Source organism: Pithys albifrons, chromosome 10 (genome assembly GCF_047495875.1).
Source record: "Pithys albifrons albifrons isolate INPA30051 chromosome 10, PitAlb_v1, whole genome shotgun sequence".
Taxonomy (NCBI): domain Eukaryota; kingdom Metazoa; phylum Chordata; class Aves; order Passeriformes; family Thamnophilidae; genus Pithys; species Pithys albifrons.
In genome coordinates, this window is record NC_092467.1 from 2,743,299 (window position 1) to 2,765,786 (window position 22,488).

Genomic DNA, 22,488 nt, shown 5'->3' on the forward strand with positions numbered 1-22,488 from the left:
ACTGGCCTAAGATGTGTTTGTTCCCATAAGTCAGTAAGAGAGCCCAACCAGTGCTGCTGTGCCCTGCAGGCCCCCCAGTGCTCACTGTGGAGCCCGTGGGCACCGTGGTGGATGCAGGTGCTGCGGCGCTGCTGCACTGCCAGGCCAGGGGGGAGCCGACACCGACCGTGGCGTGGTCGCGGCAGGGCCGCCCCGTGCTGAGCGACGAGCGCATCACCATCCTGGCCAACGGGTCCCTGCGCGTGGCGCCGGCACGGCAAGAGGACACCGCCGAGTACGAGTGTCTCGCCAGGAACCCGCTGGGCTCCGCCCTCGCCAGGGCGCCCCTCACCGTGCAGGGTACGTGGAAAGCATCGCGGGGTGCCTCCCAAACTGGGAGGGCACAGCATTGGTGGAGGGTCAAGTATGATGTGCTGGTTTAAAGGGAAACTGGCAGGAAAAAGAAACCCAACACAAAAGAGATTATAAGTTAAAGTAAACAAAAAATAAATGGCGGAGGAAGAGGACTTCACACCAATCTATGAGATTCATAGTGAAGATATTTTATTACACAAAGCACACATTTTATATAGGGTTAGGACTACAGCTTATTGGCTAAAAGGAGTTACACACCACCACGCTAGAAACTTCAATTGGTTAAAACCTATCTTTCACAAGTCCCATGTTTATATTATTTCATCCTGGCTATTTTCGTGCACCTGCAGAGTCCTGTGAATTCTTACTATGTGAATTCTTGGGGAGTAACCACCTCCCTAGCAGTCAGCAGCAGCTGAGCTCTTTGCTACTTCTGGCTGATAGCTGAGTCTCACAGGGTTTTTCTATAGATCTGAATTGCTCACTTACGATTTTATGGCAGCATCCGTAAGTCAGAGTTATAATTTAATACCAATATTACTATGAATGCAATGATACAAAGAGAAAGTGGGTTTAACCCACAAAACCCAGCAGTGCAACCCAGCCCCATGGGGCACAAACACAGTGGGGTTTGGTGGCCCCTGTGCTGAGCCCCACGTGGTTCCTCTGAGTCCAAAGTAAAAGGAAGAGAAAAACCTGTTGGTGCAGATGATGTCACAGTCTGGTGGAGAGTGGTGGGCTCCTCCTGTTGAGGTTCTGTTCCTACTCTGGATCCAATGAGTGGTCCCAGAAGTCCCCAAACCCCAAGATTCTCTCCCCTCAGGTGCAGGTGGGAGCCCCCAGTCCCTCCCCCAGGGCAGGGAGTTCCACACTGGGGGATCTGACTCTGGGAGTCAGGGGGGATTTTGGAATGGTTGCTGGCCCATGAGCAGAGCTGAGCCCTCAGGTGGGTGTGGAGGTGCCAAGGACTCCCTGCAGGGGAGTTCTCCCAGCTCCTCTGCCAGGCTTCTTTCCCAGCCAGCTCCCAGCCTGAGGGGTCAGGTGTGCCCTGGGCAGCTGCTGCCAATGGTCCATTGTTAACAGTTCACGAGAGATTACATAGAGGGTTACAGACACAGCTTTGGTCACACCCACACAGTGGTCTCAGTTGCTGAACTAGGACATATGGTCATGGTTTTGTGTTATCCATGTTCTGTTGTTGCCTGTTGCCTAAGTTCCTGTGGAAATAGACACTCAGAAACAGTGAACGGAGAAAGCCCACACATGCACACAAAGTGACCAGAGATGTCACAGCTTTTATAACCTCTCCAGCAATTAACATATGAGATATCTATAACCTGTCATGATTCTCATTATCCCTGGTGCCCCGCCTACCAGGGTCTTCAGAACTGCCCCTTGGAGAAGTTCCGTAACCTCCAGGCCTTCTTCTTGTGTTTGGTCTTCATGCTTCATGCTTCATGTTTCACAAACACCATGGCCTTGGCAGAGCATGAGAAAGTTCATGAATCTGTGAGAAAGAGCTTTAGTAACTCACCTAAGATGTGAAAAACCTAGAGGAATCCGTGTAAGTTATATAATTCCAAAAATCTACAAAATATACTAAAATTCTTAGGCATCAGTATGGATATTTTGTCTTATCTCCCTTATAAGCATTAGGTCTAAGTTAAGCCTGGTCTGAGATGTCTGTGGGATTCAGTTCCATGACATTTTATTTCATTGGACTCATCCTGCTGGATGAGGCCAAGGGCATGAAGGAGTGAGAGACATGAATTAAAAAGAGAAGGATCTTGAACTAGACACATAACTTCAATGTGCCTCTACAGAACAGCCTTTAGGAGCATAAAGCAGTAATTGTCTGTCAGCTCTGGTGAGGTATTTCTGCAGCAGCAAAGACATGAAGTGAGTTGGATTTTCAAGGACGGCTCAGGAGGTGCATTTCTCACGGTGCTCAGAGTGCTGAGCACCTGTCACAGGCAGCCTCCCTGTTGCCCTTGCAGTGCATGGAGGCTTTTCCAGCTGGCTGGAGTGGCAGGCGTGCAGTGTCACCTGTGGACAGGGGCAGCAGCAGCGGCTGCGCCAGTGCAACAACCCTGTGCCAGCCAACGGGGGCCGCGGCTGCCAGGGGCCCCACACCGACGTGCGTCACTGCCACAGCTCCCCGTGCCCAGGTACGCCCTCGCTCACAGGCACAGTCCCAGCAGGGATGGGGTGGGAAGGGACCTTAAAGCCCACCCAGTGCCACCCCTTGCCATGGGCAGAGGCACCTCCCACCAGCCCAGGTTGCTCCAAGTGCCATCCATCCTGGCCTTGGACACTCCCAGAGATGAGAATTAGTTTGGTGTCTGTGCCATTCACGTAACAAAGAAGAAAAGGGCTTGGCACATTTTTGTTTTTTCCCTGAAGAGCCTTTTGGGAATCCTTAAAACACAGGAATGTGAGTGGTGACTTTGAAGCTGTGGTTTCTTGGACTCTTCTGTGCCTCAGTCACAGAGTCATAGAATATCCTGAGCTGGAAGGGACCTTAAAACTCATCTCATCCCACCACCTGCCATGGGCAGGGACACCTTCCACCAGCCCAGGTTGCTCCAAGCCCTGTCAAACCTGACCTGGGACACTTCCAGGGATCCAGGGGCAGCCACAGCTTCTCTGGGCACCCTGTGCCAGGGCCTGCCCACCCTCACAGAGAGCAATTCCTTGCCAATATCCCATCTGACCCTGCCCTCTGGCAGTTTAAAACCTTTCCCTCATGTCCTGTCACTGTCTGCCCACATAAAAAGTCTCTTTCCCTCTGTTTTATAAACCCCATTTAAGTACCAAAAGGCCACAATGAATTGATCCTTTTAATGTGCCTTGTGTTGTGCCTACATGGGGCACCACAAATCCTCATGGCAGATTCATTTTCCTAAGCAGTTGGAACTCATTTTATGTAAAGAAAGAGGAATTTTCAGTCCATACCCAACAATACTGTTTAATGAGAACTGTGGGTGCTTCTGTTTCTCAGTGGACGGCGGCTGGTCGGAGTGGGGGCTGTGGGAGGAGTGTTCCAGGAGCTGTGGCCAGGGCAGCAGGAGCAGGAGCAGGAGCTGCAGTGCCCCCCTGGCACAGCACGGTGGACAGCCCTGCATGGGCAGCGCCGCCGAGTCTGTGCCCTGCAACGTCAGGCCTTGCCCAGGTGAGAGAAGGGCAATGTAAATTACTTGCACAAGGGACTTCACAGACACATTTCTTTCTTTCTCCAAACCCCAATTCTCTTGGCTTAGTTTGTTACAATTTTTTTTAATTGCCTATAATTCATTAAATGGCTCCAGTTCTTGGAAACAGGAATTACAAAAGTAAGTTCAAAAAATATTCTCAGCAATTTCTTTTTTATAAATTTTGTATTTGGATGTTTTCCAGTACATGATACCCAGAGTGAATTCACTACTCTAAACCTCTTCTTCAAAATGAGTTAAAATAGAAAAAACAAACACACAACAAAACCCCAAATCACCAACTATTTAAAAACCATATAAATAATGGTCATTAATAATCTATTACTTTGTCTGTATATTTTCCTCTGATGTTTCAATTTTCAGCCACATCTTCCTCCCAGCTACATGAATTTTCAGGTTTCTTTCCTGTCCTGTCAGTACGTCCTCCTTTGGACAGGTTGTAGTTTATTCAGAACCTTCACCACTGACATGTTCCCTTCTGTACAGTTTTTCCTTGTATTGATTTTTCCCTTTTCCCCTGGCTCTCCTGCCATCACAATTCCAAATGTCCATCCATGGGCCTGAGACTTATTTCTCTAGATTTTGGCACCAGAGACAGCTCTGGGTGCTGTTCAATGGTGGCCCCTGGAGCTGCATGCCAACTTTAGCCAGGCTTCCCTTCCCCTGCTCAGACCTCTGCCTACCCAGGGAACTTTGGAAATGCCAGATTTGATCAAGTGTTCACAGGATATGCTGAGCTGGAAGGGACCCCCAAGGAGCATCCAGTCCAACCCCTGGCCCTGCACAAACACCCCAACAATCACCGTGTTCCTCTCAGAGCATTGTCCAAACGTTCCTGGAGCTTTGGCAGCCTTGGGGCTGTGCCCACTGCCCTGGGGAGCCTGGTCAGTGCCCACCACCCTCGGGGGGAAGAGCCTTGTCCTGTGATCCAACCTGACCCTGCCCTGGCACAGCACCAGCCATTCCCTTGGATCCTATCAATTCTGTAGTTCCAGGATCGTGGTGAGGTGGTTTATTCACAAAACAAAAAGGAAAGCATCACTCTCTCCTTGGCAAGCTGTTGCTCTGTTCCGGCTGCTGCTTGAGGCAGAGGGTTTTGGGGCGTGCTCGGGGTGTTGCCTGTGTTACTGTGAGGTGCTGCAGCTCCTGAGCAGCAGGTTGATGCTGTGCTCCTTTGCAGTGGCCGGGGAGTGGAGCCCGTGGCTGCCATGGGGCCCTTGCAGTGAGACGTGCGGGAAGGGCACGCAGAGCCGGGCGAGGGTGTGTGCCAGTCCCGCTCCGGCGCACGGCGGGGCGCGGTGCCGCGGCCCCAACACGCAGCTGCAGCTGTGCCAGCTCAGGCGCTGCCCAGGTGAGTGACAGCAAGTGACACACAGCACTGACACACACAGGAGTGACACCCAGCAGTGACACAGTAGAGACACACAGCAGAAACACACATAGCAGTGACACACAGCAGTCACACACAGCAGTCACACACAGCAGTCACACACAGCAGTCACACACAGCAGTCACACACCTAGCATTGACACACACAGCAGTGGCACACACAGCAGTGGCACACACAGCAGTGGCACACACAGCAGTCACACACAGCAGTCACACACAGCAGAAACACACACAGCAGTCACACACAGCAGAGACACACACAGCAGTGACATGCTGCTCACTTCCCTCCCAGGGGCTGCTAAGGGTGTGTTTAGCACCTGCCAGTCTAACAATGTAGTGCCTGAAATGGTTTCTATTCAAGCCTTTACTGTCCTGGCCCCATCACTGTGTTTAGCCTCCCTCCACATGGTGAGCTCCATGTCCCTCTGTGCTGGCCCCCAGGGCTGGGGCAGATCTGCAGGTGGGGTCTCACCTGGGGGGGAGCAGAGGGGCAGAATCCCCCCTGCCATGCTACCCACACTGTGGGACCAGTCCGGGGCACGGGGTGGTTCAGGGCTGCCAACACACATGGGTGGATCACATCCAGCCCCTCATCCAGCACCACCTCCAAGTCCCTGTGTAGCAATCCCCGAGGCGTTGTGGCGGGTCTGTGACATCCCGTGGTCAACTTTCCCCTGCGGCAGCACTGCTTTGCTTTGTCACTGCTGCGGCTGCAGCCTGTGACTGTGCTTGTGTCCTGTGACCTGTGTCCTGTGCAGTGGATGGCAGGTGGGCGCCGTGGGGCAGCTGGGGCGCCTGCAGCGTGTCCTGCGGCGGCGGCAGCAGGCACAGGGCGCGCCTCTGCTCCGACCCGGCGCCGCAGTTCGGGGGGCACCAGTGCGAAGGCAGCGACGCTCAGGTGGATTTCTGCAACAGCGATCCCTGTCCAGGTGAGAGCTCTGGGCTGGGTTCAGGGTGTGCAGAAGGGGAGGCGTGTCCTGCCACAGCAATGTGGGGGCTGAACGGGTCACTCTCTTAGATCGGGTTCTTTCCGTTTTGGGGAAAGAGATTAAGAAGTTACTCTCCGGTAGAAGTGCTTTCCTGGCTTGACTGCTTTTAAATAACTTACTAAGAGGCAGACAGATCAAATGTGACTCACTGTTCCAGTCCATGGCAACTGGGGCCCATGGAGCAGCTGGGGGACCTGCAGCCGCACGTGCAACGGGGGCCAGAGCAGGCGGCACCGGAGCTGCGACCACCCGCGCCCGGCCAGCGGCGGCAGGGGCTGCCCCGGCCCCGACGTGCAGAGCCAGCGGTGCGGCACCGACCTGTGCCCAGGTGAGTGCCTGCAGCAACGGGGCAAGGGCAGCGGGCCCTGGAAGGCAGCAGGGCGTACAGAGCCTATGGGAGGTGTTCATGCTAGGAAAGGAAGGTGGAACATCCCTGGGAGTGTCCAAGGCCAGGCTGGATGGGGTTTGGAGCAACCTGGGCTGGTGGAAGGTGCCCATGGTAGGGGTGGCACTGGATGAGCTTTAAGGTGCCTTCCAACCCAAAGCCATCTGGGATTCCATGAAAATCCCTATAATTCCGTATGATTTCATACAATGTAATAATCCACTCTTATCACGATGCCTGAACTCCACAGTCACAGTTACAGTGTGCCTTTAATAAAGCTTTAAGAGGCTTCTACCTCTATGGTTAAATAAATCACTTGATCTAGTTTTATGGGGTTTTCGGGTAGTTTATTTCATGGTCCTCTTTGTCCCAGGTTACAGTTACTAAAGGAATTGTGAAACAAGGGCAGAAGGTTTAACTCTGTTTACATTAAGGCTTTTTATCCTCTTCTGTGCAGAGATAGACTAACTACAACAAGAGCTTTACACAAGACTATATTTCCACACAGTTAACACACACTTCTAGAACCTACACATATCATGCAAACCATCCAACATTGCACAGCTATAGCTAATTACTAAGTAATATATATTTCAAAAAATTGCTAGATCTAAACAGTCCTTATGCAAATTACTTTAACTTTATAAAGAGTTCCTAAGATGTGTTCTTCCACAGGGCTTCTGCAGGCTTCGTTTCTTGCTTTTGCACCAGCTCAGGGTCTCTATAGACCAATTCCATTCTTATCTTAGCAGCTTGCACCTGCAAATTTGTCTTTGGCTCACTTTCTGTTCTCCTACACACTCTCATTTTTTAAATGACTGTCACCTGACAAGGATTTTGCCCCTCACATGTTAGATTTTCCCAAATTAAGATGAGCTAATTCAAAACATAACGTATGAAAATCTCCTCCACTATGAGAGGGTTCACGTCTTCCCACCAAGGTGGTTTGTCATCCTTTGAGCTATTCCTTTAACACATGAGTTCCCTTAAGAAGGGATGGACTTAAACATAACGGTTGGAGCCTGAAACATTTAACTTGCCATGCTTTAACTTTCTGCACTCTCTGTCTCTGCAGTGGACGGGAGCTGGGGGCAGTGGCAGGCGTGGAGCCCGTGCTCTGCCTCGTGCGGAGGCGGCGAGCAGAGCCGGGAGCGGCAGTGCAGCAGCCCCGCTCCGCTGCACCGGGGCCGGCCTTGCGCCGGGGACTCCTCCCAGATAGCTCGCTGCAACCCCCAGCCGTGTCCTGGTGAGTGCCCGCACGCAGGGACAGTGTGGACAAAGACTGGGGCTCTCCTCTATTCACTGCTGCTCTCTTGTGTCTTGGCCAGTTGACCGTGTAATTTCATTTTTTTGGGCTTAAATCTCCCCTGCAAATTAATTCAACCTCCCCTAAAATATCCAACATATCACATATCCCATGGGATGTTTTTCCCCTCCCTCCTTCCTTCCCCTGCACAGGTGGACCTGCACGTGCCAAGGGCAGCATCATTGGCAACATCAACGGTGTTGAGTTTGGGGTTGCTTTCCTGAACGCCACAGTGATGGACAGCCTGGACTCCGACACCAGAGTGATACAGGCAAAGATCACCAACATCCCTCGGAGCCTTGGTAGGCTTTTTTCACTTTAGCACTTGTTTTATTTCTGAGTCCACCAATACATCCTGTCTGCTGGTTTAAATTTGGAGGTCTACACTAGTTTTAGGTCTTCAACTCCTGGGTGTAGGTTGTATGATGTTCAAATTAAAACTCCCCGATGTTCTCTGGTAATTCTTTCAGGCCCAGCCCTGAGAAAGCTCATTTCCATGCTCAGCCCAGTGTACTGGACAACTGCCAAAGAAATGGGGGAAGCAATGAACGGGTTTACACTCACTGATGCCGTCTTCAAGAGAGAAACTCAAGTGGAGTTTGCAACTGGTGAGCTCACTAGCTCTTTCTGTGTCCAAAAAGCTGGATAGATACTGCATTTCTTAAGGAATAGCACAGGACCAACTGGAGTCTTGTGCTTACACCAGTGTCTTCTGAATGACTGTGGCTGAGGCTTGGTTTGTAGAACTGTAGTTTGAAACGTGCCATGGCTTTTATGCTAGGCTGTGGTACACCTTACAAAATACAAGTTCAAAAGAGCTGGTCAGGCAATTCCAGTTCAGATACCCTGTGGCTCCCAGGGGTCTCTGGCTGGGATGTGTGAAAGACACCAGTGTGCTCTGCCACTCCCCAGGTGAGGTCCTGCGGCTGACACACGTCGCGCGGGGCCTGGACGCGGACGGAGCTCTGCTCCTGGACGTGCTTGTGAGCGGCCACGTGCTGCAGCTCCCAGCCCTGGCTGATGTCAGTGTGAAGGTAAACTGCTCCAGGTGCCATCCCTCCCTCCCTCTCTCTCTCTCTCTCTCTCTCTCCCTTTCTCCCTCCCTCTCCCTCTCCTGCTCCCTCTCTCTCCCTCCCTCTCTTCCTCCCTCCCACCCTCCCTCCCTCCCTCCCTCCCTCCCACCCTCCCTGCCTCTCTTCCTCCATACCTCTCTCCCTCCATCCCTCCACCTCTCCATCTAGAGTACTGCAGTAAACACTAACCCCTGAAAACTGTTCTACTCTTTGTGGCTTATTTTGTGGCTGGTGAAGTGACAGCTGCTGATGTTGCCTTTGAAAGCACAGGTTTGTCATCAGGCTGGTGGTCTTGGTCTCTCAGCAGTTGGAGAGGTTGGCAGGTAGTGCTGAGAAGGGTCCTCAGGGCACTCTTGGCAGGCTGGCACATTGGTGTTGCTTCTGATAGAGCTGGAAAGGGGCATCTTTAACCTCTGACTTAGTAATTAGTTAGGAGTAGGTAACCAGTATTTCACTGCATTAATCCCACCATACAATAAATATACATGAAGTTGCTGATATATTGGTACACTGCAATATATAGTATGTCCAATATTTATATTGTTTTTTAGTGACAGACTTTTTCTCTACTGAGTGTTTATTTAGCACATTTGTCAGCATCTGACTTAGAATACAAACCACATGTTCACACCTCAAAAGATTGTTATTAAAGAGTAAGATTCTGAGGTTTTTTGGCAGTGCTGTGGCCTCCCTCCCCAGGATCCTCAGTACATCAGCCTGTGTCTTACTTAAAGAGATGCACCAGGTGCTGATAAGATTCAGTAGTTAAGAGCAGAAAGGATGTGTGTGTGTGTGCGTGTGTGTGTGTGTGTGAGAGAAACACCATTTGTTCAGCTGTTGAGATAAACCCCTTTTTCTGAACACATCTCATGCAGCTTTAAAAGACCAGCTCCCCCAGGCTGTGACTGTCCCAGCTGCAGCTCACACACTATGGCTGTCCCCAGCTGCAGCTCACAGGCTGTGACTGTCCCCAGCTGCAGCTCACAGGCTGTGGCTGTCCCAGCTGCAGCTCACAGGTTGTGGCTGTCCCCAGATGCAGCTCCCACACTGTGGCTGTCCCCAGCTGCAGCTCACAGGTTGTGGCTGTCCCAGCTGCAGCTCACAGGCTGTGGCTGTCCCAGCTGCAGCTCACAGGCTGTGGCTGTCCCAGCTGCAGCTCACACACTATGGCTGTCCCAGCTGCAGCTCACACACTGTGACTGTCCCAGCTACAGCTCACAGGTTGTGGCTGTCCCAACTGCAGCTCACAGGTTGTGGCTGTCCCAGCTGCAGCTCACAGGCTGTGACTGTCCCCAGCTGCAGCTCACACACTGTGGCTGTCCCCAGCAGCAGTTCACAGGTTGTGACTGTCCCCAGCTGCAGCTCACAGGCTGTGGCTGTCCCAGCTGCAGCTCACAGGTTGTGACTGTCCCCAGCTGCAGCTCACAGGTTGTGGCTGTCCCCAGCTGCAGCTCACAGGTTGTGGCTGTCCCCAGCTGCAGCTCACAGGTTGTGGCTGACCCCAGCTGCAGCTCACACACTGTGGCTGTCCCAGCTGCAGCTCACAGGTTGTGACTGTCCCCAGCTGCAGCTCACAGGCTGTGGCTGACCCCAGCTGCAGCTCACAGGCTGTGGCTGTCCCCAGCTGCAGCTCACAGGTTGTGGCTGTCCCCAGCTGCAGCTCACAGGTTGTGGCTGTCCCAGCTGCAGCTCACACACTATGGCTGACCCCAGCTGCAGCTCACAGGCTGTGGCTGTCCCAGCTGCAGCTCACAGGCTGTGGCTGTCCCCAGTTGCAGCTCACGCGCTGTGGCTGTCCCAGCTGCAGCTCACAGGTTGTGGCTGTCCCCAGCTGCAGCTCACAGGCTGTGGCTGTCCCCAGCTGCAGCTCACAGGTTGTGGCTGTCCCCAGCTGCAGCTCACAGGCTGTGACTGTCCCCAGCTGCAGCTCACAGGCTGTGGCTGTCCCCAGCTGCAGCTCACAGGTTGTGGCTGTCCCAGCTGCAGCTCACAGGTTGTGACTGTCCCCAGCTGCAGCTCACACACTATGGCTGACCCCAGCTGCAGCTCACACACTATGGCTGTCCCAGCTGCAGCTCACATGCTCTGGCTGTCCCAGCTGCAGCTCACAGGCTGTGGCTGTCCCAGCTGCAGCTCACAGGTTGCGGCTGTCCCAGCTGCAGCTCACAGGCTGCGGCTGTCCCAGCTGCAGCTCACAGGCTGTGGCTGTCCCAGCTGCAGCTGATCCCCCCCATGCTGCTGTTGCAGGATTACACAGAGGATTACATCCAGACTGGCCCTGGGCAGCTGCACGCCCACTCCACGCGGCTCTTCACTGTGGATGGAGTCAGCATTCCCTACATGTGGAACCACACCATCACCTATGACCACAGCAAGGGGAAGATGCCCTTCCTAGTGCAAACACTCCATGCCTCCTCCATTGCAACAGAGTACAACCCACTGGAAGAAGCTGTGGCTTTCAAAATCCAGGCTTCCATTGCAAGAGGTACTGTTCCAGTCTTGTCCAGAAATCAAACAATGGAAAAAGAATGTCTTCTTTTCCTAGAATTCATTATCTATAGTCTCAAAGGGAAATTCTGTGAAAGCTGCCTAACTTTGTAGGCCATCCTGGGACCTGCCTGTTTTGATAATGTGCCCACAGACCAACACCTAAGAGCTGTTGCAGTTTTTACTTCCTTCATCCATAGTTCTCATCCATACTGCCAAAGGCATTCCCAGCAGCTGCAGACTTAACCTCAAATATTTCCATTTCCTTGCACGTCCCTTTCATTCTCTAAAGTGAAATTATTGTGGAATCCCAGAATGGTTTGGGTTGGAAGGGACCTTAAAGCCCATCCAGTGCCACCCCCTGCCATGGGCAGGGACACCTTCCACCAGCCCAGGTTGCTCCAAGCCCTGTCCAACCTGTTGCTTTTTTTTGGTATGGAATCAAGTGTTGGTGGGTTTTATGTTTGGGTCTGTGTTTCCATATCTACTAAGAAAAAGGATTGTGTATTTTCTTCTCCCAGCAAAACCCACATAAATGTAAGTCAAGTAGTAATGAGGTGAAAAAACATTTAAAAGTCAGCACTCAAATTAGTAAAATGTCCCAAATCATTCCCAGATTGAACTTTTTGAAATTATTTGGTATATTCAGAAAACATGATGCTGAGCTGCAGCCTAAAATCTTTACTGGTACTTTATAAATGTATTTTTTCAGGCCAGATAGGAAAGGTGCAGAGTGGACACATCCCTGTGGGTGTGGTGAGTCCCAACACAGAGGTACCAGCAGGCAGCTCCCTCCTCTCATGTCCTGTGTCCTGGCATTGCTAACTGTTGGCTTTTGTTAACCTGAGTGACCTCAAGGGACAGGACGTGTTCGTGTGAGCAGGTTTCCTTTTGGGAAGTCATAATTAATGAACCTATTATCTTTTTTTAATAGTCTTTGGACTTTTTTAGTAGGGAAATAACTCAGATTTGAAAGTAGGTGAAACAGTGGGATTGCCTGTCTCAGTCTTCCTTTCAGTAGCAAGGTGAGGTAAAATACGGATTTTCCCACTTGTTGGACTATGAACCCATTGAGCCATTTGAAAACCAATTTTTTTTCCATTTTAAAAAAAGACCTGATAAGGAAGTCAACAAATTTATGCCAGTGCATAGATCTGACCAAGCCTTTACTGAACTTTTATTTATTTCCTCCAACAATTCATATACTGGTTCTTGGGATTTTTTTAGAATTTCTTATTTATTGAATCAGTTTTCAAGCAGCCAAACCCCTGTGGCCTTTGAGCAGTTTCTACCTGAGTTTTCCATTACAGTTCACAGTTCACACTTGTGTTCTTCTGCACTGAGTTCCCAGGTTCTGACATGGTGATTTGTTTGGTGTGGATTTCTGTCCCTCCTTCTACATGAACTGAAACTGAACAGTCTTTGTTCCTTTAATAAGGAACTTTGCAGGATGTATTAGGGTGGGATGGAATTGCAGATGGAACCCCCCTCATCCAAATAATGTTATTCAAACCAGAACAAACATGTATAACTGACTTTTACAGCCTAAGTAAAAACACTACTAAAGGCTGGATTAAAAAGCTTCTGGTTTGGTGTTCAAGTATAGTAAATATTTTATAAATAGCTGTGCTGCAATTCTTAAAGTAATAAAATGGTCATATTTTCCTTCACAAGTAACTTGTGCTTCCTTTGCCATCCAGGGGATCGCAGCAACCAGTGCCCTCCTGGGTTTGGTTTGGACTCATCTGGGCCTTATTGTTCAGGTACTGAATGGACAAGGGTGGGTGTAATCACAGACTCGAGGGGTGGGGTGGGGTGAGGTGGAAGGGACTTCAGTGCCACCCCCTGCCATGGGCAGGGACACCTTCCACCAGCCCAGGTTACTCCAAGCTCTGTCAAACCTGGCCTTGGACACTTCCAGGGATGGGGCAGCCACACTTTCTCTGCCCAACCTGTGCCAGGGCTTTCCCACCCTCACAGCCAACAATTTCTTCCCAATATTCCATCCAACCTTGCCCTCTGGGAGTGGGAAGCCATTTCCCCTTGTCCTGTCCTTTTATCCCGTGTCCAAAGTCCATCTCCAACTCTCCTGGAGCCCCTTTAGGTGCTGGAAGGGGTTCTCAGGTCTCTCTGGAACTTTGTCTTCTCCCAGCCTGTCTCCAGCCCTTGGAGCACCTCCATGACCTCCTCTGGACCTGCTGTAAGAGGTCTGTGTCTGTCTTGTACTGAGGTCTCCAGAGCTGGACACAGTGCCCAGCCCCTACAGTCTACATCCCTCTACATCCCTGTGACTCAGGAGTTCAAACCATGCAGTACTCCAGAAGGTGTGAGTGGCCACTAGTAAAAGGTGGGGATCCAACAGCACATGGAGACGTTGCTTGTGTCCTCAGCTGGAATATGAGTAGTGCCCAGACAACTTTTTCATCAGTGCCTCAGACACACCTGAGACTTACCTGGTCTGAGTGGAGGGAAGGACATCCCAGGACAACAGGGGGATGGGGCTGGAGAGAAGAGTGTGAACATTCTGGCTGTCTCTCTAGATGACAGTCACATTTGGCCTGGGGAACGATCATCTGAGATACTTCTGTGGACTTACTTTCTTGGCCCCTGGAAGGTTGTAAACAGAGGGAGTTGTACCAGAAGCTGCTCCATCACTGGATGTGGTTTTGCCCTCTGGGCTTTGCCGGTCACCTACCTCTGAGGAAAGGTCAGTTTGGGGCAGTCTCCTGTGAAATTTCACATTTTTTTCTAATTTTTCCTTGTTCCAGATGAAGATGAATGTGCTGTGGGAAATCCTTGTTCCCATACCTGTCACAACACCGTGGGATCCTACTACTGCTCCTGTCCCAAAGGCCTCGCTATCTCTGCCGATGGGAGAACGTGTCAGGGTGAGAAAGGTGTTGCTGGGGACAGCTTGGATCCAAAGCCCCCCTTTAATACCTTCAGGCCTTCAAATGCCTTCAAAGTCACTTAAATTGCTAAGGAAAGGTTCTATTTGGACCATTTCTCACTAGAAGAATGCAATTTATTGGTGGCATTGTAATTCCTCCATACCTGAATATATTTGCAGTCAGGATTTTTGCCTGCTCGTGCCCAGTGTGGGTGTCGCTGTGCCAGGGGTTTGAGGCTGGTCTTAATTGCAGACATTGATGAGTGTGCCCTGGGAGGGCACAGCTGCCAGGCTGGCCAGGACTGTGAGAACACCATGGGCTCGTTCCGCTGCGTGCTGCGCTGCGGGAGCGGCTTCCGGAGAACAGCCGATGGATTCAGCTGCCAGGGTATGCAGGGCTTGGGGCTGGCTGGCACACACTGAAACTGGGAGTGGCTTCAAGGGTGCATCTCCAAATACCTGCCTATGAATTTTCATTATTAAAGTTGTGGATTTTGAAGGGCTGGGTGGTTTTTTTATGTTTTTTTTTTCTTTTGTTTTTTTAGCCTTTTGCTTTTCATGTCTTTAGAAATAAATGTAAAATCTCCTCAGGGAATACTTAACTCTTGGGTTTTTTACAAAGATGGGAGAGCAGCAAACACTCCTGAGCAGAACTCCCTGGTGCAACAGCCCCAGCTGTGGGAACTGCAATTCCCAGTTCTTGTGTCAAGGATCTGTGTTGTCCCACAGATGTTAATGAGTGTCAAGAGTCCAACTCCTGCCACCAGCGCTGCTTCAACACCATAGGAAGTTTCCACTGTGGCTGTGACCCAGGATTCCAGCTGAAGGGCAGAAAATGTGTGGGTAGGGATGAAGTTCTGAATGTCCATTCCCTCTTTCCAACAAAGTTCAACATTTACTTGTTGCTCTATTTTTTGTGAAAGAAAATCCTGCTGTGGATTATACACTTGGTTTGGAATCCTGAAAGTCAGAGGAAGCAGGAATTGGGCTGACTGATGCATGTGCATGAAGTGATTCAAATGCATTGACAGGTGTGATTTCATTACTTAATTGATCCCAAGCTTGCTTTCTTTTTGTCATTTTTTGGTTGAATAAGATGTCAATGAGTGCAGGCAGAATGTGTGCAGGCCTGACCAGCTCTGCAAGAACACCCGTGGGGGCTTTAAGTGCATCGATCTGTGTCCCAGTGGAATGACCAAAGCAGAGAATGGGACTTGCATTGGTGAGTAGGAGCATTAATTCACTGCATGGTGATGAGAAACACAGGGACAGTGATGACTTTTACATTTTTTTAAATAATCCTGAAGATTGTCCATCTCCAGTTATTAATAACTGCACATATTAAGGCACCAACTTTTTTTCATGTCTGGGAATGTCCATATTTAACTTTTTTTGTAATTAGTATTAGAAGAAGAGATATATCCTTGCCACTTGTGACACCTTCCACCAGCCCAGGGTGCTCCAAGCCCCATCCAACCTGGCCTTGGACACTTCCAGGGATGGGGCAGCCACAGCTTCTCTGGGCAACCTGTGCCAGGGCAGATTCATCCTCAAAGGAAAGAATTTATTCCTAATAGCTTATCAAAATCTCTCCTCATTCAGTTTAAAGCTGTTCTGCTCATGTAAGAAGTTGCTCTCTCTCTTTTTTTGTAAGCCCTAAAGTACTGAAAGGCCTCAATGAGGAGCCTTCTCTTCTCCAGGCTGAACAACCCCAGACATGATACAACAGGACGATGGGTTATGTCTCTCTGAGACAGGAGCTGATCACATTGGAAACCTCAAAATTTTTGAAAATTCATGGGAGAAGTGTCTACAAATGCCAGTAGAAACATTTCTCTGTGTACCTGCCAACAATTTGCTTTCAGATTGTGAAGCCCGTCCTGTGCCTAGTAACACAAATGTCAGACAGCACTGCCTGCCTGTGGCACAGGGTGAGGGGAGCAGAGGGGCAGAGGGCCAAGTGCCCATGGAGCTCACCTGCTTCCCCTGAGGAGGCTGGAGCCCCATGGTGACTGTGCCCTGCTGTCCCTGTGCCCTCCTGTCTCTGTCCCCTGCTGTCCCTGTCCTCTGCTGTCCCTGTGCCCTGGCTGTCCCTGTGCCCTGCTGTCTCTGTCCCCTGCTGTCCCTGTCCCCTGCTGTCCCTGTACCCTGACTGTCCCTGTGCCCTGCTGTCCCTGTGCCCTCCTGTCCCTGTGCCCTCCTGTCCCTGTGCCCTGCTGTCCCTGTCTCCTGCTGTCTCTGTCTCCTGGCGTCTCTGTGCCCTGCTGTCCCTGTGCCCTGGCTGTCCCTGTGCCCTGCTGTCCCTGTGCCCTGGCTGTCCCTGTGCCCTGCTGTCCCTGTCCCCTGGATGTCCCTGTGCCCTGCTGTCCCTGTGCCCTGCTGTCCCTGTGCCCTGGCTGTCCCTGTCCCCTGCTGTCCCTGTCCCCTGCTGTCTCTGTCTCCTGGCTGTCCCTGTGCCCTGCTGTCCCTGTGCCCTGGCTGTCCCTGTGCCCTGGCTGTCCCTGTCCCCTGCTGTCCCTGTCCCCTGCTGTCTCTGTCTCCTGGCTGTCCCTGTGCCCTGCTGTCCCTGTGCCCTGCTGTCTCTGTCCCCTGCTGTCCCTGTGCCCTGCTGTCCCTGTGCCCCGCTGTCCCTGTCCCTTGCTGTGCCCACAGATGTGGACGAGTGCCGCACCGGGACGCACCAGTGCCGGGCGCCGCAGCTGTGCGAGAACACGCGTGGCAGCCACCGCTGCCTGTGCCCGCGAGGATTCCGCGCCCAGGCCACGGGCACGCCGTGCGTGGGTAAGCTGCTGCTCTCCAATGCTCCTGGCACAGCTCTGCTGCTGGGCTGGCACACAGCAGTTCCAAATTGCCCATCTGAAACCAAAGTCAAGGCTAAACAGGTCCAAAAGGATTGGAAGGAAAGCATAGAAGGGTCTTGGGGCGCTGGTGGATGGGTGTGGCAGGAGTCTGCCTCTGGTGAAGTCAGGTGGGATCTGGGGGGTGGGTGTGGCAGGTGATGCTCCACAGGAGGCTGCATCTGGTGAAGTCAGGTGGGATTGGGGTTGGGTGAGGCAGGTGACTGCTCCACAGGAGGCTGCATCTGGTGAAGTCAGGTGAGATCTGGGGGGTGGGTGTGGCAGGTGATGCTCCACAGGAGGCTGCATCTGGTGAAGTCAGGTGGGATCTGGGAGGTGGGTGTGGCGGGTGATGCTCCACAGGAGGCTGCATCTGGTGAAGTCAGGTGGGATCTGGGGGGTGGGTGTGGCAGGTGATGCTCCACAGGAGGCTGCATCTGGTGAAGTCAGGTGAGATGTGCTGCCGTGCCCGGCTGTCCCCTGGCCTGCACCAAAGGCACCCTGGGAGCCACGAGGGTTCCCCCAAGGAGAACACCCCAAGGAGAGTGTTGCAAGAGGCAGGAGAGTCCCAGAACTGCCCTCTGCTCCCCCCCCACTGCAGCACTGCCAAGGGTGTTGCCCACAGGGTAGAGCAGAGGGAGCTGAGTGCCTTTATTCCTGGGTGGAGGTGGCTCAGAGCAGGGCAGGGGGATTGCTGTCCCTCCCAGGAATGCTGCCCACGCAGTCCCTCCCCTGTGCCATCTGCAGAACCTTCTGGCAGACCCTGCAGAGCTCTCTCCCCCTCACACGGGTGGGGCAGCTCAGGATGCTGTCAAAGCTCTGGTGGGGAGAGAGCAGGAGAGTTTAATGTGTGGTGTCAGTGCACAAAACACTTCCCCTGGTGTTTAACAGACCTCGGGAAAGAATCACCTTTTCTGCATTTCTGCAGAGTATTTCAAACACAGCAGCTGATCCATCCTGCTAATGATTCCTGAGTGTCAGTGTAGGACACCAGGTGAGGTTGGTTTCAGTTGCTCTCATGCATCATATCAGAGAACATTCCTCCCTCGTGGCTTCTGCAAGATTAGCTTTCCTAAGGGATATATAGCTATTTAATTCTGAGGTTTTTTGGTGGGTTTTTTTTTTTTTACTACCTAAGATTTTAGACTACCAAAAGCCAGGAATGTTTGGGTTGTTTTTTTACACAGATTAAATTGCAGTAAGAAAGGGTTTGGCTGCAGACCATCTGCATCTCTACTTAGAATCAGTCACAGCCTTCTTAACATATATTGAAAGCATTTAAAGCCTAGGACTGTGGATCTTCACAAAGCACCAGCAGCTGCCCTAAAGCTGCCTTCTGACCAAGCTCCCTCTTAAAACTGTGATCTGAGCTTTTATCCTTAAAAGTATTACCTGAATTTTTATCCTTTCAATTTTTATCAGCTCAGGAATATATCTGAGATCTAGATTCATCCAAAGCATTAGTTCAGATGTGTTAATAAAATCCAGTTTTTGTTGTTAATGTTGCCAGTGAGCACAGGGAAGAGTTGCAAAGGAAATAGGACACAGACTGAGGCAGAAGTGAACTTTGTTCCTCCCTGTGCCCCTTTCAGCCTGTGTAAAGCCCTTTGTGCCATAATTCCCTGTCCCCTGGGCAGGGATAAGAGGCTCCTTTGTCACCACAACACCCACAGATATATGTGTGCCCGTTTAAATGAATTACAGCATTTCTGTTGAATCTCAACATACCAGATCCCAGGTGGAAAGGCATCACAAAGAGCATATTTGTATATAACACATGCAAGGCTGTCTAGAATATAAAATCAAATATTGCTCTTTGAATTTAAGAAAGCCTGAAAATGTAGCTGTTTTAATTTCAAAAGTAATTTTACCTTATTCTTGTGGGTTGCCATCTCTCAGTGAGCTCTTCTCACAGGGACAGCCATGGGGTAACTGCAGGTGACTCTCTGGGGGCAAGAGTTCTGCTTGTATGGCACAGGCTGCTCCTGCCAAAGAAATGGCTCAAATGTTCACCTATTTTCTTTAATTTCTGTGATAATCTTCTATTGCTTATTCACAGCTTGTTCCAGGGACATTGGTTGTCATAAAGACATCATTGTCAGTTTATTTTGTGCAGGTACAGAATGTAAAACTCAGCACTTGAGTGCTAAGAAAATGATGAGTTTTAAGGGGGTTTTTATATGAGTAAAAAAAATTTCATCTTAAGCACACAATGAAATCAATACACTTAAAATTCAGATTAGTTGTTGCTATACTAGAAGTGAAGTTCTCTTGTTTGCAAAACCTGTCAATCCTACCCAAAGGATATTTTCACTAATATGTAAAGCTTCAGTTGTATGTTTGCCAAATAATAATTTGAAAATACTGTAACACTGTGCAGTAATTACTCCTGGATTTGCCACTCTTAATTTAATTATTAATACCCCCTGCAAACTCTTTAGAACCTTAAGTGTATCAAATATTAAACACTTCATAAAAATGCAATCTAATGTTCTACCATGTGACTGACAGTATTGCTTTTTAAATACCATTATCCTGCATTTGTGCCTTGGAGTGTTACAAACTGTGCTCAAAATCCTCTGTTCAGAAGAGCCCAAATGAAACTGTAAAAACACAGGATTAATGGCATTTTTACAGTAATAATTAAAAGAAAAGAATACCCAATATCCACTAATGTGAAATAATTAGACTCTTAATGAGTCACCATTAAGATCATCTTTAGCTTTTAGTTCAAAAAAGGTTTGTTCTATATGTCAGTTATAGATGGTTGTGATGTGTCTTAATGTTGGGTTCTTTATGTCTGGACATTGCAGAGTTGGTTGGAACTAGCAGATTTTTGTCTTTTTCCAATGAAGAAAGACTGTAAGTTTGAAAAGAAATACAATGTATGTCAAATTTCCAGTTGGGTCTGAAGTGACTGGTGAAAATTTTAGAACATTTCTTTGTGGTGGTGCTGGAGAGGCTGTGGGAGAAGAGCAGGTCCTGCAGTACCAAGAGCTCTCACAGTCTCACAGTGTGAAGGACACTCAGCATGTCATACCTTCAAACCTTTTGCCATACTTGGGGTGCTCAGCCCTCTGGTTTGATTTAAGGATGAGTATTTACTGCTTAGGTGGGTCAAATTGCTTTGCAGTGCAATTTAAAGGAAAACAGAAAATGCATTGCTTAGGAAAACAGAAATAATTCTGGTTGTTAATCGTAAAAAAGTGAATTCATATTTGCTGTTAAGCCTCCAACCTGTCACAGCTGGAATGGCCAATAACAGCATCAAAGGGTAGAACACACCTGAGCTCCTTTTCCTGCAGCCTTGAAACGTCTCCCTGAGCCCTGACCCCCATCCCTGGGAGTGTCCAAGGCCAGGTTGGACAGGGCTTGGAGCAACCTGGGCTGGTGGGAGGTGTCCCCGCCCATGGCAGGGGTGGCACTGGGTGGTCTCTAAGGTCCCTTCCAACCCAAAGCATTCCACAATTCTCTAGTTTACCCCCAGCACAAGGAGCAGTTATCACACCGTTGCCTGTTGCTCTTCCTTCTGTGCCAGGTAATGAATTTCTAACAAAGCTTCTCTGGAATGCTGTGTTAAGTATCCTCCTTTAAAGAAGGGCCTGGCAGCACTTGAGGAAAAAGCCCATTGCTAAAAAGCCCTGAAGAGCCAAGGCTGGAGCAGGGCCCTCGGGCAGAGCCTCCAGCAGGGCTCCTGTGCTGGTGAGCAGTCACTCTGAGCCTCAGAGCTCTTGGATTGCAGAGCAAAGGTCTGTCATCACGGTCTGGGGCAGCACAACCTGCTGGTGTCACAGTGTGGGGCAGCATCACCTGCCTGCTTGGCACTGTGTTCTCTGTTTTACTGCCTTCGGGGTCTCACCTTCACGTGTTCAACTTGTTCCTCAGACTGACAGAAGTGTATGTGTGTATCTGTACGTATAGTTACGTGTTGTTGTTTGTTTGTTTGTTTTCTCTCCTTTCCACATGGTTTGTGGCTCTGGATCATGTCCCATGGGCAGACATTAATGAATGTGAACAAGTGCCTAAGCCCTGTGCCCTTCACTGCACCAACACCCCCGGCAGCTTCACGTGTCTCTGTGCACCCGGGCAGCAGTTGTTGGGTGATGGCAAATCTTGCGCCGGCTTGGAGAGGCTGCCAAGTCGTGGGGCCTATTCCAGTAGCTCTAACTATGCTCAGTTCTCCCTTGGGAGAGACAACCATCAACAGCAGCAGTATTACAGGCACTCCTCAAATCTCTACAGCTCCTTCTCAGAGTATAGGAACAGCAGAGTACCTCTCTCCAGGACTAGAAGGAACCTTAGAGAAACTTGTCCTGAAGGCTATGAGGAAAGGAATGACAGATGTGTAGGTAAATGTCAGTCCTGTCTGTGCAACTCTCTTGTTTTGGGCTTTATTCTTAGCTTTGATGTATAGCAGGGCCTGAGGGTTTGTGGTGCTGTGGGTTTTTTTCTATTACCCTGGTCAGTATTCAGAGGGTTCTGCATGTTCTTGTCTCTCCTGTCTTCACTCACATTGTAGCACAAATGTTTTCAAACCTCCTTGTAACCTGTGTTTTAATTGTGCTGCTTATTGTGTGTTTGCCAAATATTTCCCTCTGTTGTTCTGTCTCTCCTGGTCAGGGAAACTCGGTGAATCTTCTCACACTCCAAAAATCAGCAGCAGCCCCAGTCTAGTCATGTTGCTTCTGGCAGATTCCCACTGATGGCAGCAATAATCTGGTCAGAAAGGGTTTGGAGAAAGATTTTAGAGTTGAGCACACTGGGGGCAGTGCCAGCACTGTCACATGGGCAACAGGCACAGAAGCTTTTAGATTGTTATTTTATATAATAAAAGGGGTTACAATATAATTCAGTGAGTGTGGGGAGACTGATGGTAAGTGAACAAATAGGTTTGTCAGGAGTTGTGACAGTGACAGCACAGGCTCTTCTTCCCTTAGGAGGAGACAGGGCAGTTATGGAAGCTGGGAAGCTCTGCCCCTGGTTTTTGGGGGGATATATCTAGAATGAGTTACTTTTTGGAAATGCACTTCTCTAAAGCCAGACTTTGCCCACTTAACTCATATTTTGAGTATCTTAAAGAAATGATACTTCCCAGTAGGCACAACATCCTTCCAGGGTAAATAATGATCTGCAGAGAGGTTTTAGAAACTGGAATTACTGCTGGGATCATCCAGGGAGGTGTAATGGGGGAACACAGCAACAGACTGCTTATCAGTAATTGAAGGCTAGGAGACATCAAACCTTGTCTGTAAGTTATAAAGACATGCCAGTGGTTTGTTGTGGCTACAGCAGTTTCATGGACAGGCCCAGGGATGCAGCTCCCACTGAGGACAGGGTGAAGCTCAAATATCTGATCTTCACCCCAGCTTCCAGTTGGAATTGGTTAATGTTCTTGTACTTTTGTTTCATGTAACAATCATCTAGGTTTAAAAATGACTGTTTGATGTGAAAAATACACCCAAATGATGCTTTTGTTATAGTTCTTTCCATCAGAATGTGATAACAACACACCAGAGGTTTCTAAGTCACATCTGCTTCTCTTCTCTATTTGCATTTTGATCAAATG

At 50.0% G+C, this 22,488-nt stretch overlaps 1 protein-coding gene across 1 annotated transcript in view; it reads left to right on the forward strand.

Annotated features, from left to right (window-relative positions):
- The window catches only part of HMCN1 (hemicentin 1), a 197,608-nt gene that overhangs the window by 170,940 nt on the left and 4,180 nt on the right, over positions 1-22,488 (forward strand). The window contains exons 87-104 of the mRNA XM_071564920.1: positions 70-339; positions 2,352-2,522; positions 3,356-3,526; positions 4,747-4,917; positions 5,714-5,884; positions 6,102-6,272; positions 7,405-7,575; positions 7,788-7,937; positions 8,106-8,243; positions 8,548-8,669; positions 10,956-11,193; positions 12,896-12,958; positions 13,964-14,083; positions 14,339-14,473; positions 14,815-14,928; positions 15,182-15,307; positions 16,738-16,866; positions 20,921-21,271. Coding sequence (XP_071421021.1) covers positions 70-339; positions 2,352-2,522; positions 3,356-3,526; positions 4,747-4,917; positions 5,714-5,884; positions 6,102-6,272; positions 7,405-7,575; positions 7,788-7,937; positions 8,106-8,243; positions 8,548-8,669; positions 10,956-11,193; positions 12,896-12,958; positions 13,964-14,083; positions 14,339-14,473; positions 14,815-14,928; positions 15,182-15,307; positions 16,738-16,866; positions 20,921-21,271 — 2,982 coding nt within the window. The remainder of the gene's footprint in view (positions 1-69; positions 340-2,351; positions 2,523-3,355; positions 3,527-4,746; positions 4,918-5,713; positions 5,885-6,101; positions 6,273-7,404; positions 7,576-7,787; positions 7,938-8,105; positions 8,244-8,547; positions 8,670-10,955; positions 11,194-12,895; positions 12,959-13,963; positions 14,084-14,338; positions 14,474-14,814; positions 14,929-15,181; positions 15,308-16,737; positions 16,867-20,920; positions 21,272-22,488) is intronic.